The sequence below is a fragment of the Ranitomeya variabilis genome, chromosome 8, assembly GCF_051348905.1.
Source record: "Ranitomeya variabilis isolate aRanVar5 chromosome 8, aRanVar5.hap1, whole genome shotgun sequence".
Lineage (NCBI taxonomy): Eukaryota > Metazoa > Chordata > Amphibia > Anura > Dendrobatidae > Ranitomeya > Ranitomeya variabilis.
In genome coordinates, this window is record NC_135239.1 from 18,841,658 (window position 1) to 18,858,913 (window position 17,256).

At 47.3% G+C, this 17,256-nt stretch overlaps 1 protein-coding gene across 3 annotated transcripts in view; it reads right to left on the reverse strand.

Moving 5' to 3' along the window:
* Positions 1-98: 98 nt before the first annotated feature.
* The window catches only part of LOC143787376 (phosphoglucomutase-1), a 79,229-nt gene continuing 62,071 nt past the window's right edge, over positions 99-17,256 (reverse strand). For 2 of the 3 annotated variants that reach the window (XM_077276051.1, XM_077276050.1), the window contains exons 3-11: positions 13,605-13,751; positions 12,401-12,526; positions 11,730-11,920; positions 10,728-10,882; positions 9,295-9,410; positions 3,406-3,541; positions 1,956-2,139; positions 1,630-1,764; positions 100-327 (exon numbers count right to left, since the gene is read on the reverse strand). In XM_077276051.1, the coding sequence (XP_077132166.1) occupies positions 238-327; positions 1,630-1,764; positions 1,956-2,139; positions 3,406-3,541; positions 9,295-9,410; positions 10,728-10,882; positions 11,730-11,920; positions 12,401-12,526; positions 13,605-13,751 (1,280 nt within the window). In that variant the 3' untranslated portion in view covers positions 100-237. Of the gene's footprint in view, positions 328-1,629; positions 1,765-1,955; positions 2,140-3,405; positions 3,542-9,294; positions 9,411-10,727; positions 10,883-11,729; positions 11,921-12,400; positions 12,527-13,604; positions 13,752-17,256 lie in introns of all 3 variants that reach the window. The other variant, XM_077276052.1, reaches the window with a different exon arrangement.

The following is a 17,256-nucleotide window of genomic DNA, read 5'->3' on the forward strand; positions in this document are numbered from 1 at the left end:
CCTCCATTGGCCGCGGCTGCCCGTGTCGAGCAGAACATGAGCCCGCAGCCCTTATTACGGTCCATTACAGGCACCTATGATAAAAACAAGGCACAAATCTCCATTTCCAATCACCTTTACTCTTCCATCTCTGGATCATATACATGTGTGTGACGGACACGACACAGGGGGCAACGAGGACATTTATAGGCATCTACACAAAAATACACTTCTGAGGGCGAGATGGAGAGTGAGGCTTTATGTGATGACCGTCGGGGCTGTGCGGCCGGTCCGTTCCTGTAATTTGGAGAGCTTCAATGCAATTGTGACGAGAGGAGCCAACATGACCTGCGGGGAAGAGAGAAGGAGAGAGGGGTGAACACATGTAGGAGAGCAGGCGAGCGACACTCACTGACCGCAGGCTTCATTAGGATTAGTGGTACACCATTATAAGGGGGCTTACAGAGCCAGCCCCCATGAGTATACTCTACTAAGTCCCGTGTGGGGGTCCTGTATGAGAGACTCGAATCATCGAGGTGAATGGCAGCCATATAACAACCATCCAGCTTCCTGCAGCAGCCATTGATGCGGAGCCGCTAGCTTCCTAAAACTTTTGCAAAAGACCATAAAAGAAAATATTGCTAACACTGTGGCCACGAACTACATTATGGGGGGTACAGCTCAAGGTCCCCAAACCCAAAAATGACCAGTCTGTAATCTAACCATCCCACCTCCGCAGTTGTGTCCTTTATGGCACTCAACATAGTGTTGGATTTTCCAATTTCTAAATATAATGATATAAAAAAAATAAAGTGTAAAAGCTGCGGATAATATCCCACACCCCCTACAATTTATCATACGAGGGACGCCATGTGTCAGAGCTGCCTTAAAACGACAGGAAACGCGACCGAAGCCAAAAAAAAAAAAAGCAGGGAGGAATTCCAGCTTGGCCGCGCGTGGGGAGAGACGCCGTCCTGGGAGCAGAAGACGGACATTAGGAATTAAGAACTCAATACAAGGTTTGATTCCGGCGCTACAATGGACGGCGGCGTACGAGGGGCGGCCAGGGTTTACAAGTGGGTAATTGTGCCTAATCCTTCGGGGAAGGAGGAAAGTTGATTAAAATGTCAATCACAGTGTGAAAGATTAAATTAAGCGACGTCGCTTTTCACGCGGGAACAATTCTTTGGCGCGGGAGAGGCGCAGGTGCAGGTAACCGGAGGAGCCGGAAGGTCGGCCAATTCATTACTGCTACATTCACAAGCAATAAATGAGGGATTTGTAGGTGACTGCGGGCCGGACGGCGTCCTGAGTCAGCGATTCAGAGAAAGGAAGGGCATCGGCAGGGACAACATGGAGGCGCTGCACCCCTATGGGCCCCGGAGAGAGCTGGCGCTGAGAACACAGGGAGAAGGATTACATCAGGACTTTACAATGGTGGTCAATTTGTTCTCTGGTGCACGGGGTCTAAAAATAAGCTCCCTTGAACAAAGCCTTGCTCCGTGCTCCTTAACGCACTCTAGATCTTCCTGTAGAAACAGGTCAGAATAACGGCGAGAAAACAGGCTTTAGAGCAGCAGAATAGCGAGTGCAGCTCTGGAGTTCTCGGGAAAAATTGAAGTGGTTCATACAACGCATTACTGTACCCACCTGAGGGTCCTCATATATTTTGGGGGCGTCCTTCTCGTAGCTGTCTATATACAACCGTACAGTTGCTCCGGCGCTGCCGGTACCGCTCAGTCTGAAGATGATCCGGGAGCCGTCGGTGAAGATAATCCTTAATCCCTAATGACAACAATTAGCAGAACAATTAATATGACGACATGAAAGGAGGCAACAGATCAGTCATCCTGCAAAATAAGAGGAAAGACTTCAAGGTATCGGGGGTAAAGTTGCCACTATGACTCCCATCCTCCGCTGACCGCAGGAGAGCGGCATACGTGCCGTATTCAGACACTCCACCACCCGGCACACACCTGGTTCCGGGAAATACTTCCATCCACAGAGTCGCTATATTCAAAATTGTCCGCCTTCTCCACAGTGTAAACCTTCTCCCCCACGGAGAATTTCTGCCCCGAAAAAGAGCGGTCAAACATGAGCGTCTCCAGGTCTTTCATCATTTTGTTGGCTCCTTCAGAATCGACCTCTTCATAGTCGTATCTACAAGGGGGGGAGGGGAATAAAATGATCGAAAATGCCCCAAAATACAAGTCATTATTAGAGACCCCAAACACTAAAAAAAACAATAAATGTAACATAAAAGGTCACTCAAAATAAATCCTGCAAAAGACAAGAAATGTAATAATTTATTCTTAAAAAATTAAGTTATTATTATTTACTTTAGTCACTGATATAAACACCATTATTGCCACAGCGCTATACAGACATCATCACTGTCCACAATCACTCACTACTCTGCAGGTGAGGTCACAATGAGCGCAGCTCTGGAGTATAACACAGGATGTAACTCAGGATCAGTAATGTAATGTATGTACACAGTGACTGCACCAGCAGAATAGTGAGTGCAGCTCTGGGGTATAATACAGGATGTAATTCAGGATCAGTAATGTAATGTATGTACACAGTGACTGCACCAGCAGAATAGCGAGTGCAGCTCTGGGGTATAATACAGGATGTAACACAGGATCAGTAATGTAATGTATGTACACAGTGACTGCACCAGCAGAATAGTGAGTGCAGCTCTGGGGTATAATACAGGAGGTAACTCAGGATCAGTAATGTAATGTATGTACACAGTGACTGCACCAGCAGAATAGTGAGTGCAGCCCTGGGGTATAATACAGGATGTAACTCAGGATCAGTAATGTAATGTATGTACACAGTGACTGCACCAGCAGAATAGTGAATGTAGCTCTGGAGTATAATACAGGATGTAACTCAGGATCAGTAATGTAATGTATGTACACAGTGACTGCACCAGCAGAATAGTGAGTGCAGCTCTGGGGTATAATACAGGATGGAACTCAGGATCAGTAATGTAATTTATGTACACAGTGACTGCACCAGCAGAATAGTGAGTGCAGCTCTGGAGTATAATACAGGATGTAACTCAGGATCAGTAATGTAATGTATGTACACAGTGACTGCACCAGCAGAATAGTGAGTGCAGCTCTGGAGTATAATACAGGATGTAACTCAGGATCAGTAATGTAATGTATGTACACAGTGACTGCACCAGAATAGTGAGTGCAGCTCTGGAGTGTAATACAGGATAACTATAGAGCTGGATTTGCACTTACCTGGTGAAGAATGTATTGTTTAGTATAAATTTGGTGGTGTGCAGATATCCTGATGGCTCCTTTCTCTTGTGCTCTTTATTACTTCATGTATTAGCCATCATTCTTGCACCCCCACATTTTATTCAGTATATCATTGTGGTGCGCCAGCTATCCTAATTGTGTTTACCTGGTGAAGAAGTTGCGTCCATATTGTTGCCAGTGATCTTTCAGGATGTCTTCTACGCTCTGCCTGCGTGTGGCGATGATTGATAACCAGGCGAGCACAGCCCACAGTCCGTCCTTTTCCCTGATGTGATCCGACCCTGTCGGTATAGAAGATAACTTGTAGTCTCAGATTATAGAGGGATGTGAGCTGCAAAATGTTCAGACCCTTCACAAGGAGACGTCCGTCAGCCTCACATTACAGGGGGCTCCTGACCGCCTGCTGCTACTTCTCACTGCTGCGAGTGTGTGGTTTGGGTTAAGGACGGGGTCTCCAGCGTGTTGGGTACTGACCCGTCTATCTGTGATGGGACCAGCAGTACAGAGTGTTTCAGGTGAGACGATTATGGCCTGTCCATCTGTGATGCAGGTGCAAGGAGCCGGCTCACCAGCAGCACAGAGTACTTCAGGAGAGATTATAATTTTTTTCAATCACTGAATGTGTTTACTTATATAGTTAATACTTCTGCCCCCCAGTGGTCACTGGGAGTAATGACACTCGACATCTGCAATGAATAGAGGCTAAAGAAGCAAAATCACGACTTTACACAGCATAACTATCAAATGTGCCAATACTTCTGACCATACGAGTAAACAAACAGATAGCTACTAATGATAGTGCTGTAAAGGGAGAAGAGACCGGTCGCTAACAACTTAACAGACAGCAAAAGAGATGGGTAAGAAGAACCCAGACAAAACGGCCACCCAGTCAGTAATCAATAAAAAATATCAATCTTTATTCAATATAATGTAAGGAACAGGTAAGGACACGGTGAGACATAAAATACATGACACCACACAGTCACATGACTGAAAAAAGGGTGCACGGAACCGGGGGACCACGACTACTTATAGCTCATTAACAATAGCAGACCCATTCACTCCCCAACAAAGGGTATGTTGAGTGTGGGTTACACATAATGTTGGAGCTGCCCGTATATATAATAATAATGTTTAGAAGACCTATAATGTGAGGACCTGGAGCACAAAGTGCAAAGTACTTGCCCACGCCAAGGGCAGACAGTCCAACCACAAGAAAAAGAGAATAAAAATTATTACCTCCAATGGAGTAGTCACCACGTTCCCAGGGTCCGTGCACCTACCCCGACGCACGTTTCGGAAGCTCTCCTCCTTCAGGGGGGAATGGCACATAAGGCCATACACGAGTATTTACATAAAAGATACCGGAGGTAAAACTGCAGCCTGATACCAGAAGTATATGTCGGTTATCATGCCGACAATTGTTGTTAACCACCGATTTCATAATGGCGCAAAAGAGGCTACATCAATAAATGGATTGAAGGAGCAGCCTCTTCCCCACCTCACAGCGCCCGCACGATGCCCCGCCGAACACCAGGCACACACGGGGCCCTGTGCGGTCTGATGACGAGCGAGCAGCCAGCGCGGGCGCCGATAGGAGGGGGAGGAGCTAACACCGCGCATGCACAATGGGCATACGAACAAATAGGCGCCATCTTGGAAAGGGAAGATAGTGTGGGCAGCAAGGTAAACACAGTTCAGCATTGATTAACGGGGCAAAATGTCAGATATCGATCAACATGACCATCTTCAAGTACCACAGAACGGCTGCTACAACAAGTCAAAACAAATAATAATAAGAATAATAATAAAGATGATATATAATAAATACCCTATAGGAAGCGCATATCTAGCCTTTGCTGCAAGTGTACCAGCAGCACCAGAACTAGTGCTCCCAACAAAAAGGCATAGGAGCCCTAGATAAAGCGCCTAAGACAATGACCAGTATAAAATCTCCCAAAATTAGAAAATATACCATAAATTCTCATATCAAAATCATAATGCATCATATACATATAATAAAGCTATATGTAATTAAGAGAATAAAACTCTTCTCAAAGTAACATCCAAGAATTCAATCTCATCTGGGTGATACTTTACAGTGAGACGTATATTACTGTCATTGTCATTAAGTTCCTCGAATAAGTCATTCAAGGCTGATGAAGTGCCCTGCCAGACCAGAAAGACGTCGTCGATGTACCACGCCCAGGTGAGGACGCGGTCCATCGACGACGACCGCTGGTCGGACAGGAAGAGGTCCCTCTCCCACAGCCCCAGGAACAGGTTGGCATAAGAGGGGGCGAATGCCGCCCCCATAGCTGTCCCCTGGAGCTGCAGGTAGAAGGACCCCTTAAAAGTAAAGAAATTGTAAGTGTAAATTCCAAAAGTCCCAAAAGGAGGGCCCTGAAACTGGAGGAATAGTCTGATGACCCAAGAAAAAATTTGACGGCACGAAGGCCATCATTATGTCGAATACTAGTATATAAAGACTCGACATCAGCTGTTACTAGGAGGGTGCCCGGGTCAAAGGAGATCCTGTCAACCATACTGAGCAGCTGTGTCGTGTCTTTCAGAAAGGAAGGTAGTCCCTTCACCAGAGGTTGTAAGATGGAATCGATCTATTTATTGACATTCTCCAGGAGATTCTCTCGGCCTGAGACGATTGGACGTCCAGGTGGAGTATGTATATTTTTATGAATTTTGGGGAGGAGGTAAAAAGTTGGTATCGCTGGTTCATCTATCAATGCTGTGGCCAGTTCCTTAGTAATGACTCCATTTTTTATTATTTTATATATGTTTGTTTTTTATCCTTTTTTATCTTATAGGTATAGTGGTCATTCACTTTTTTCACGTGGTTTGCAATTTTTATGGATACCTCTGAAGTATGCTGACTGAAAGATCGGTTTATCCATGATAGGAACAGCAAGGTTGACTAATTTTGTATGTTATCTATTCAACGACAACATCGAGTGGGGAAGCCGCAAAAGCCATTGAAGATGTGATGGATCCAAGAATGTGCGATCCTAATATTGGACATTATTAATGTGGCTGCTGTACTCTCTTGTTTTGACTAGTTTTTTTTCTCTTAATTAGATACAACTTTATTATATGTTTATGATGCATTATGCTTTTGATATGAGAATTTATGGTATATTTTCTAATTTTGGGAGATTTTATACTGGTCATTGTCTTAGACGCTTTATCTAGGGCTCCTATGCCTTTTTGTTGGGAGCACTAGTTCCGCTGCCGTTGCTGGTACACTTGCAGCAAAGGCTAGATATGCGCTTCCTATAGGGTATTTATTATATATCATCTTTATTATTATTCTTATTATTATTTGTTTTGACTTGTTGTAGCAGCCGTTCTATGGTACTTGAAGATGGTCATGTTGATCGATATCTGACATTTTGCCCCGTTAATCAATGCCGAACTGTGTTTACCTTGCTGCCCACACTATCTTCCCCTTTCCAAGATGGCGCCTATTTGTTCGTATGCCCATTGTGCATGCGCGGTGTTAGCTCCTCCCCCTCCTATCGGCGCCTGCGCTGGCTGCTCGCTCATCATCAGACCGCACGGGGCCCCGTGTGTGCCTGGTGTTCGGCGGGGCATCGTGCGGGCGCTGCGAGGTGGGGAAGAGGCTGCTCCTTCAATTCATTTATGGATGTAGCCTCTTTTGCGCCGTTATAAAATCGGTGGTTAACAACAATTGTCGGCATGACAACCGACATATACTTTCAGTATCAGGCTGCAGTTTTACTTCCGGTATCTTTTATATAAATACTCGTGTATGGCCTTACGTGCCATTCCCCCCTGAAGAAGGAGAGCTTCCGAAACGTGCGTCGGGGTGGGTGCATGGACCCTGGGAACGTGGTGACTACTCCATTGGAGGTAATAATTTTTATTCTCTTTTTCTTCTGGTTGGACTGTCTGCCCTTGGTGTGGGCAAGTACTTTGCACTTTGTGCTCCAGGTCCTCACATTATAGGTCTCCTAAACATTATTATTATATATACGGGCAGCTCCAACATTATGTGTAACCCACACTCAACATACCCTTTGTTGGGGAGTGAATGGGTCTGCTATTGTTAATGAACTATAAGTAGTCGTGGTCCCCTGGTTCCATGCTTTTTTCAGTCATGTGACTGTGTGGTGTCTTGTATTTTATGTCTCACCGTGTCCTTACCTGTTCCTTACATTATATTGAATAAAGATTGATATTTTTTATTGATTACTGACTGGGTGGTCGTTTTGTCTGGGTTCTTCTTACCCATCCCTTTTGCTTTCAATGAATAGAGGCTGCGGGGAGAACGGAGGCCGCTGCCTCACTAAAAATAGACCTCAAAATAGCTCCAGTAATTACTCCTCCGTGCAGCAGCGCGGCCCCCTCATCTGCAGCTTTTAGCTTCAACACATTTCCATATAAAACACTGAATTTAATTTGTACATCTGTAGAATAATAATAATAAAAAAAAAAAAAAGACAAAAAAAATCCCACAAAGCGGCGGCCAAATCAAATGTTTATGTACAAAAGGTCTCGGCCGAAAGGGAAGCTGCGTCCGCCTTGTTATACCCAGCACCAATCAGAGGCTGACCGCAGGACACATGGGATCTGCTCCAAGATTACAGAAATGTGAAACGCCGAGGAGATTTACAACAAAAAGAGGGAAAAATACTGATACATCCCTCTAATTCCCATATTCCGGAACTGCAATATAATCCGGAATCACATAATCCGGAATCACACAACACTAGAAGCGGAAGCCTGAGCGGAGAACTGACAAGGAAAAGCCTCCAGACATCCTGGATTATACTCCAGAGCTGCACTCACTATTCTGCTGGTGTAGTCACTGTGTACATATATTACATTACTGATCCTGAGTTACATCCTGTATTATACTCCAGAGCTGCACTCACTATTCTGCTGGTGCAGACACTGTGTACATACATTACATTACTGATCCTAAGTTACATCCTGTATTATACTCCAGAGCTGCACTCATTCTTCTGCTGGTGCAGTCACTGTGTACATACATTACATTACTGATCCTGAGTTACCTCCTGTATTATACTCCAGAGCTGCACTCACTATTCTGCTGGTGCAGTCACTGTGTATATAAATTACATTACTGATCCTGAGTGACATCCTGTATTATACCCCAGAGCTGCACTCACTATTCTGCTGGTGCAGTCACTGTGTACATACATTACATTACTGATCCGGAACTACATCCTGTATTATACTCCAGAGCTGCACTCACTATTCTGCTGGTGCAGTCACTGTGTACATACATTACTGATCCTGAGTTACCTCCTGTATTATACTCCAGAGCTGCACTCACTATTCTGCTGGTGCAGTCACTGTGTACATACATTACATTACTGATCCTGAGTTACATCCTGTACTATACCCCAGAGCTGCACTCACTGTGTACATACATTACATTACTGATCCTGAGTTACATCCTGTATTGTACTCCAGAGCTGCACTCACTATTCTGCTGGTGCAGTCACTGTGTACATACATTACTGATCCTGAGTTACCTCCTGTATTATACCCCAGAGCTGCACTCACTATTCTGCTGGTGCAGTCACTGTGTACATACATTACATTACTAATCCTGAATTACATCCTGTATTATACCCCAGAGCTGCATTCACTATTCTGCTGGTGCAGTCACTGTGTACATACATTACATTACTGATCCTGAGTTACCTCCTGTATTATACCCCAGAGCTGCACTCACTATTCTGCTGGTGCAGTCACTGTGTACATACATTACATTACTGATCCTGAGTTACCTCCTGTATTATACCCCAGAGCTGCACTCACTATTCTGCTGGTGCAGTCACTGTGTACATACATTACTGATCCTGGGGGGTCTGATTTTTGGTACCATGGGTAATCCTGACAGAACAGACCCCTGTAGTCCACCCATCTGATAGGGATCGCTTTTCCTAAGTGCAGGCCACCAGTCTCCGACTTCTGCAGAACCCCTTTAACGCCACTCTGCACAGATGTCAGGACAGTGTCTTACCGGTTCCGAAGCTTTCCTCTCCGCACAGCGAGAGTTTATTTGCATCCATTAAATTTCCAAAGAATTTCCACCCGGTCGGAGTCTCGTATAAAGCGATCTTTGTAGCTTTTGCCACTCTAAAAAAAAATTAAAATAATAATAAATAGAATGAGACCCCTGGATTATGGTTTTCACAGCTCCGCTCCGTTGTGGAGCCGCTCGCTCTAATTAAGCTTCGGGTTTTCTGTTTTTTTTTTTTTATATTTCACTTTGCGAAGTGTTTCTACTTCATATATTTTTCTTAATGAAAGAGAAGGTTTCATGCGCCGACACGACATGTAATAAACACGTGCAGTTTTTTAAGTTTTATGGACTTACAAGTCCCGGCCTCTGCCTTCTCACAACTTTTATTTTCCCCGTCGTCATGGGACAGAGGCGGAATACAAGGACGTGCCGTGTTTGGTTTGTCACATAGTTTTTAATCTGGGCGTTGGTATTTATTAAATGTCACCATCTGACATGTTTTTCATGGCGCGGAAAGTGGATCATTAAAATGGGGTCAACCCGTGATTTAGGATATGAGAACGAGGATCAACTCTCTGCCCCATAGGGACCATATACTGACAGGGGTCTGTAAAAGATTAGAAAAGTGAGAACTGTTACTTCTCTCCTGAGATACAATCACTTGAGGCTGCACTACTGAGGACACTTAGTTTTGGACTGGATGCAGTAGTGTCTCAAACATTGCAGGAAAGGCGATAAACGTATAATTGTAGGAGGTCCAGCTGCCGAGGCTCCCATAGATCCAGAGTACAGAAGGCCCAGAGTTCTCTGTGAATGAGACTGTACTGAGCATGTGCGAACACTGCCGTAGGAGCGGTGGTCGCACATGCTCACTACGTCTCCGTTCATATGGGACATTATATCCCAGTTCTTATGATTGGCGTCAGACCCTCCATGGAGAGATTATATTCTTTGTCTATAGGACAATCCCCATAATGACCTGTGAGTTACATGTACGCGCTCCACAGGTCGGGTGGAGATGTATGGAGCGGGCTCAGCAGCTGCAAAAGTATAAGTAATCAAATGATCGCTGGATCAAGTCCCATAGACTACTTAAAAAAACAAGGAGATTTTTTTATATATATTTTCGTAGATAGATAGAAATTAACAATTATACATAAAATTATATATAAAAAGTAATATAAAAATGTTGATATTTTGAATCACACCCTTATACAAATCTAATGTATCAAAATAAAGCGAAACACAAAAACATTAACAGAATGGTCTTTTTTCATTATTTCCCCCCCCCAGCCATGGTGTGGTGGGAGGAGATGGTTGTAGTGTGAGATACAAACAGTTCATATTTTGCAATTTGCGCCGAGTGCTATTTTTGTAGCTACTATTATATAAAAGAAAAAATCCGTAGCCAAGGAACGACGTTTTTTTACCTGTCAAGCGCTCCGCTGGTGGGCATGCTTCTTGCCAATCCACGGACACCCGTCTGCTGGAAGTAAGGAATACTGAAGATATTGGCTGCAATCACAGCCACGGAGTCCGAGGGGTTAACAAAGAAGCCATTTTTGCCGAGAATCATGTTGCGGTCCTAAGGACGAGAAGAGGAAGATCCCAGCGTAAATCAGAGAAAAGGCATCACAGCATGGAAGTAGCAGAGACCGGACTCTGCCTCCGAGCCCCCCGCTCCGCTATTTGTACTGCGGGCGGACACCGCCGCCATTAACTTTAGTGGGGCCGAATCTATTGTCCCCTGGTCACTGGGCAGGAAGGAGCCGTCTGCCAATCACCGTGGTCAGCCATATTCACTGTGATGGGCATGCTGCTATTGTCCCCTGGTCACTGGGCAGGAAGGAGCCGTCTGTGGATCACCGTGGTCAGCCATATTCACTGTGCTGGGCATGCCGCTATTGTCACTGGGCAGGAAGGAGCCGTCTGCCAATCACCGTGGTCAGCCATATTCACTGTGATGGGCATGCCGCTATTGTCACTGGGCAGGAAGGAGCCATCTGCCAATCACCGTGGTCAGCCATATTCACTGTGCTGGGCATGCCGCTATCGTCACTGGGCAGGAAGGAGCCGTCTGCCAATCACCGTGGTCAGCCATATTCACTGTGCTGGGCATGCCGCTATCGTCACTGGGCAGGAAGGAGCCGTCTGCCAATCACCGTGGTCAGCCATATTCACTGTGCTGGGCATGCCGCTATCGTCACTGGGCAGGAAGGAGCCGTCTGCCAATCACCGTGGTCAGCCATATTCACTGTGCTGGGCATGCCGCTATTGTCACTGGGCAGGAAGGAGCCGTCTGCCAATCACCGTGGTCAGCCATATTCACTGTGCTGGGCATGCCGCTCTAGTCACCCGGTCACTGCCGGGCCCCTCGTCCTGGAAGCCCTCTACAATGGTGCGGCCCCCACCCCCCATGTGGTCTAACCTACCCCATCTCCATCAAAGGCCGCGCCAAAGTCGTGTTCTCCGGTCTTCATGGTGTCTACCAATTCTGATGCATAGGTCAAGTTTGGATCAGGATGGTGACCCCCGAAATCCTCCAGTGGGATGCAGTTCACCGCAGAGTTTGCCGGGGCGCCGAGCTCCTCGCAAATAATTTTTTTCACATAAGGTCCAACAACTGTTCAAGAACAAAGAGGTAAACTCAGATGTAGAAGATTATAAGATCAGAAGCCAATCCGGACTTGCACCCGTCTAAACACACAAAACCTGCCCTCATCCCTCCCCCCAACAATATAAAGCTGCTTGTGGTGCACATACCCAACCAATAAATTCAGCAAGTTTCCCGATACACTTGCCAGCCACGCTTTTTGAGTGGGTGGGTCTCTATTAGCATCCTGCCAGTACTATAGGTGCTGGATCTCTCAATCAATACCCAGCATGAATTATCCAATAGCTTGTCTGCTCTTAACCGCAAGTCCACCTGTCTATTATGTCATTTGACAGACAGGAGATCGGGAAGCTGAGAGACAAAGCCCCTTCCCTACTTCTCAGATTTTAAAGGGGCCCATTTACTCCAGGGCCCCTACTTCAGCCTTGGTTTGTCACAATCTAACATATCTTGTGGATTTATGGCATCAATTAAATTCTGCTCTTTTACCTCCGTGCATGGCGTCAATTCGGATCTTCAGTCTGTTCTGTCCTGAGAGGAGTTCTTTTAAGGCACTGAAGTCAAAGATGTTCCTCAGCATGTTCCCGTACGCCTCCACGGAGTCCACGATCTCCACTGCAAGTCAAAGAGACCAAGACGTGAGAGGACGACAGATCGAGATCATCTAATCTGAAACGCAATGGGGATGTGTGAAAAGGGGACATCAGGCAGCATAAAAAGGAAAAAAGATCTATAAAGTCCCATCAATCAGCATCCTGTAATTATGTAAATCCTGACCCAGCGCCCACGTGATCCCACAGCCGAGCGGCTGGTTTCTTCCTGGCGTATGTCGCCTCTAGATCGGCCGATCCGGGCAGTAAAATGACCGCCGATCGGCTACATATAAGCAGTCCGGAGATGGTTTTGTGGCCGGTGTCGACAGGCAGACAAACATTCAATGAACGCAGGATTAAAGGTTGATACGATTGTCCTGGGCACATAGAATATCAGGTTGCTGTTTACGTGGGGCGACGTGCTGCCGAGAACAAGGATTTATAAGTCGGCTTAGAATTCATCACACCAGTCGAACATGTTCTGTGCTTGCTGACTGGTTTAGAAGGGCTGATAGTCGATTACTGGCTCATCTAAATGGGCTACTAGTCTTCTAGGGCCCACACATGCCGGACTTTCCATGACCACATACCTCGAGGGACCACTAGCCCCCTGCAGTCACGTTGTGAGCTATTGGAACGTGATTAATGTGTGACCATAAGGGGCTGGTAATCTGTCCAGGCCCCTTGGAGGGGAGGGGGGGTCACCTATTTGGTGGCAAGCTGACATGGTGGGGAAGTGGCCCTCAGTAACGTGCTGGTGCCAGAAAACGGTCCCGGCACACGAGTTCTTCCTGAAAATCAAATGATGAGCTACACTTATCTAGTGCGCAGAGACCCGAAAGTCTGCAGAGGACACAGGAGAGACGTCATCGCCGCTGCCCCAACGCACGTCAACGAGGGGAGGTTTCGACGTCGGCAGAGATCGGACCACAAACAAGAAAAGTTTAAAGATCTAGAAAAATGTAACAGCCCCGATCTGTATATTCACACTTGGCGCCGTTGTCCGATCTGACGGCAGGAATAGCGCAGACCGCAGCCGTGCTAAACTGCGAGGAGGCTCCGAGGGAAGCGATGAGAACACCGGCAGCGAGAACACTCACCTGTAAACGGCTTAAACTTATTCTCCAGATCAAACTGCTGCTTCCCGATGGTGGATAAGTCGACTTTCAGGTCGGGGCAGATGGCGTATTCCTCGATGGTCTTACTGAGCTGGAAGATTTTGTCAGTGATGGCTTCGGGTGCGGGGCCTGGAGGAAGCATGAGAGCGGCTATCATGGAGTGACCCCTCTTTACATGCAGCACCTGCCAAGACCTAATCTGACCCGACAGTCTCCACTTACGAGTCACCCTCAGTGACAACCGAACAAAAACAGCAAAATTACTCCGACATCTGACAACCCGTAAAATGTAAGTTAAAACACAACCCTACCCCTGGCTCACATCTTCAGGAGCTCACCGCTCCCCTGCCTCCTGGAACAAAGCGCTGCCGAGGACGGACGCCACGATTGTGTCACTGGTCTGAACTGGGCACTCTGCCTTGTTACAAGCAGAGGCAACTTTACCTCTGCAGCACCAGAAGAAGGGCAGGGGCAATGAATCTGACCAGCTTCACAGCTGTGCTCCTCGCCTAGGAAACCGGCCACTGCAGGTAGACTGCAAAGGTGGACGGTAATTTAGACAATCAGTACACAAAAGAATTAAAATACCTCTTGTTTTTGAGAACAGAGGACTTTTAAATAAAAGGTATTTTTTTTTATTTTTTTACAAGCACTTTGCAATTGTACACATTTAAAAGCGATTTTCTTAGAAGCATCAACCTTCCTGAACCGTCTATACGGGCAGGTAGGTCATTGTAAGCTGAATAAAATGATACCTCGATATCTGAGATCTGATGTCCTATTCCAGAAAAATCCATATTTTTCTAAATATGTAAATGATCTCAGGGAGATCTATGCCCGGCCCACAGATCTCAACAGCTCATTTACATATTAAGAAAGACATGGGATTTCTCTGGAATAGGACATTGGATCCCAGATATTGAGGTATCATTTTATTCAGCTTTCAATGACCTACATGCCCGTATAGACGGCTTAGGATGGTTATCCTACTGACAGGTTCCCTTTAAAAACATGAGAACAGAGATAATACTAGTGCAACACATCTCCAGCAAATCAGACAAGTGTGAACATACCCTTAGGCTGGGACTACACGGCCACTTGTGACCACACAACATTAGGATCATGAGTCCGGTTGTGCAGAAATCCAGCAGGGACCGTTCTGCCGACTGAAGGTGGTAATGGGACACATTCACTATATAGTTGTAATGTTGTAGAACATTGTGATCTAATGTCGCCGTGTGGCCCTAGGCTCATGGGGGACTGCACTGCACCTACTGTACGAACATTGTGATCTAATGCCGTCGTGTGGCCCTAGGCTCATGGGGGACTGCACTGCACCAACTGTATGACCATTGTGATCTAATGCCGCCGTGTGGCCCTAGGCTCATGGGGGACTGCACTGCACCTACTGTACGAACATTGTGATCTAATGTCGCCGTGTGGCCCCAGGTTCATGGGGGACTGTACTGCACCTACTGTATGAACATTGTGATCTAATGCCGCCGTGTGGCTCCAGGCTCATGGGGGACTGCACTGCACCTACTGTATGAGCATTGTGATCTAATGCCGCCGTGTGGCCCTAGGCTCATGGGGGACTGCACTGCACCTACTGTATGAGCATTGTGATCTAATGCCGCCGTGTGGCCCTAGGCTCATGGGGGACTGCACTGCACCTACTGTATGAACATTGTGATCTAATGCCGCCGTGTGGCCCTAGGCTCATGGGGGACTGCACTGCACCTACTGTATGAACATTGTGATCTAATGCCACCGTGTGGCCCCAGGCTCATGGGGGGACTGCACTGCACCTACTGTATGAACATTGTGATCTAATGCCGCCGTGTGGCCCTAGGCTCATGGGGGACTGCACTGCACCTACTGTATGAACATTGTGATCTAATGCCGCCGTGTGGCCCTAGGCTCATGGAGGACTGCACTGCACCTACTGTATGAGCATTGTGATCTAATGCCGCCGTGTGGCCCTAGGCTCATGGGGGACTGCACTGCACCTACTGTATGAACATTGTGATCTAATGCCGCCGTGTGGCCCTAGGCTCATGGGGGACTGCACTGCACCTACTGTACGAACATTGTGATCTAATGTCGCCGTGTGGCCCTAGGCTCATGGGGGACTGCACTGCACCTACTGTATGAACATTGTGATCTAATGCCGCCGTGTGGCCCCAGGCTCATGGGGGACTGCACTGCACCTACTGTACGAACATTGTGATCTAATGTCGCCGTGTGGCCCTAGGCTCATGGAGGACTGCACTGCACCTACTGTATGAACACTGTGATCTAATGCCGTCGTGTGGCCCCAGGCTCATGGGGGACTGCACTGCACCTACTGTACGAACATTGTGATCTAATGCCGTCGTGTGGCCCCAGGCTCATGGGGGACTGCACTGCACCTACTGTATGAACACTGTGATCTAATGCCGTCGTGTGGCCCCAGGCTCATGGGGGACTGCACTGCACCTACTGTACGAACATTGTGATCTAATGCCGCCGTGTGGCCCTAGGCTCATGGGGGACTACACTGCACCTACTGTATGAACACTGTGATCTAATGCCGTCGTGTGGCCCCAGGCTCATGGGGGACTGCACTGCACCTACTGTACGAACATTGTGATCTAATGCCGCCGTGTGGCCCTAGGCTCATGGGGGACTACACTGCACCTACTGTACGAACATTGTGATCTAATACCGCCGTGTGGCCCTAGGCTCATGGGGGACTGCACTGCACCTACTGTATGAACATTGTGATCTAATGCTGCCGTGTGGCCCCAGGCTCATGGGGGACTGCACTGCACCTACTGTATGAACACTGTGATCTAATGCCGTGTGGCCCTAGGCTCATGGGGAACTGCACTGCACCTACTGTACGAACATTGTGATCTAATACTGCCGTGTGGCCCTAGGCTCATGGGAGGCTGCACTGCACCTAATGTATGAGCATTGTGATCTAATGCTGTCGTGTGGCCCTAGGCTCATGGGGGAGTGCACTGCACCTACTGTACGAACATTGTGATCTAATGCTGTCGTGTGGCCCTAGGCTCATGGGGGACTGCACTGCACCTACTGTGTGAACATTGTGATCTAATGCCACCGTGTGGCCCTAGGCTCATGGGGGACTACACTGCACCTACTGTGTGAACATTGTGATCTAATGCTGCCGTGTGGCCCTAGGCTCATGGGGGACTGCACTGCACCTACTGTGTGAACATTGTGATCTAATGCCACCGTGTGGCCCTAGGCTCATGGGGGACTGCACTGCACCTACTGTGTGAACATTGTGATCTAATGCTGCCGTGTGGCCCTAGGCTCATGGGGGACTGTACTGCACCTACTGTACGAACATTGTGATCTAAAGCTGCCGTGTGGCCCTAGGCTCATGGGGGACTGCACTGCACCTACTGTATGAACATTGTGATCTAATGCTGCCGTGTGGCCCTAGGCTCATGGGGGACTGCACTGCACCTACTGTGTGAACATTGTGATCTAATGCTGCCGTGTGGCCCTAGGCTCATGGGGGACTGTACTGCACCTACTGTACGAACATTGTGATCTAAAGCTGCCGTGTGGCCCTAGGCTCATGGGGCCTGCACTGCACCTACTGTACGTCTACAGGCGC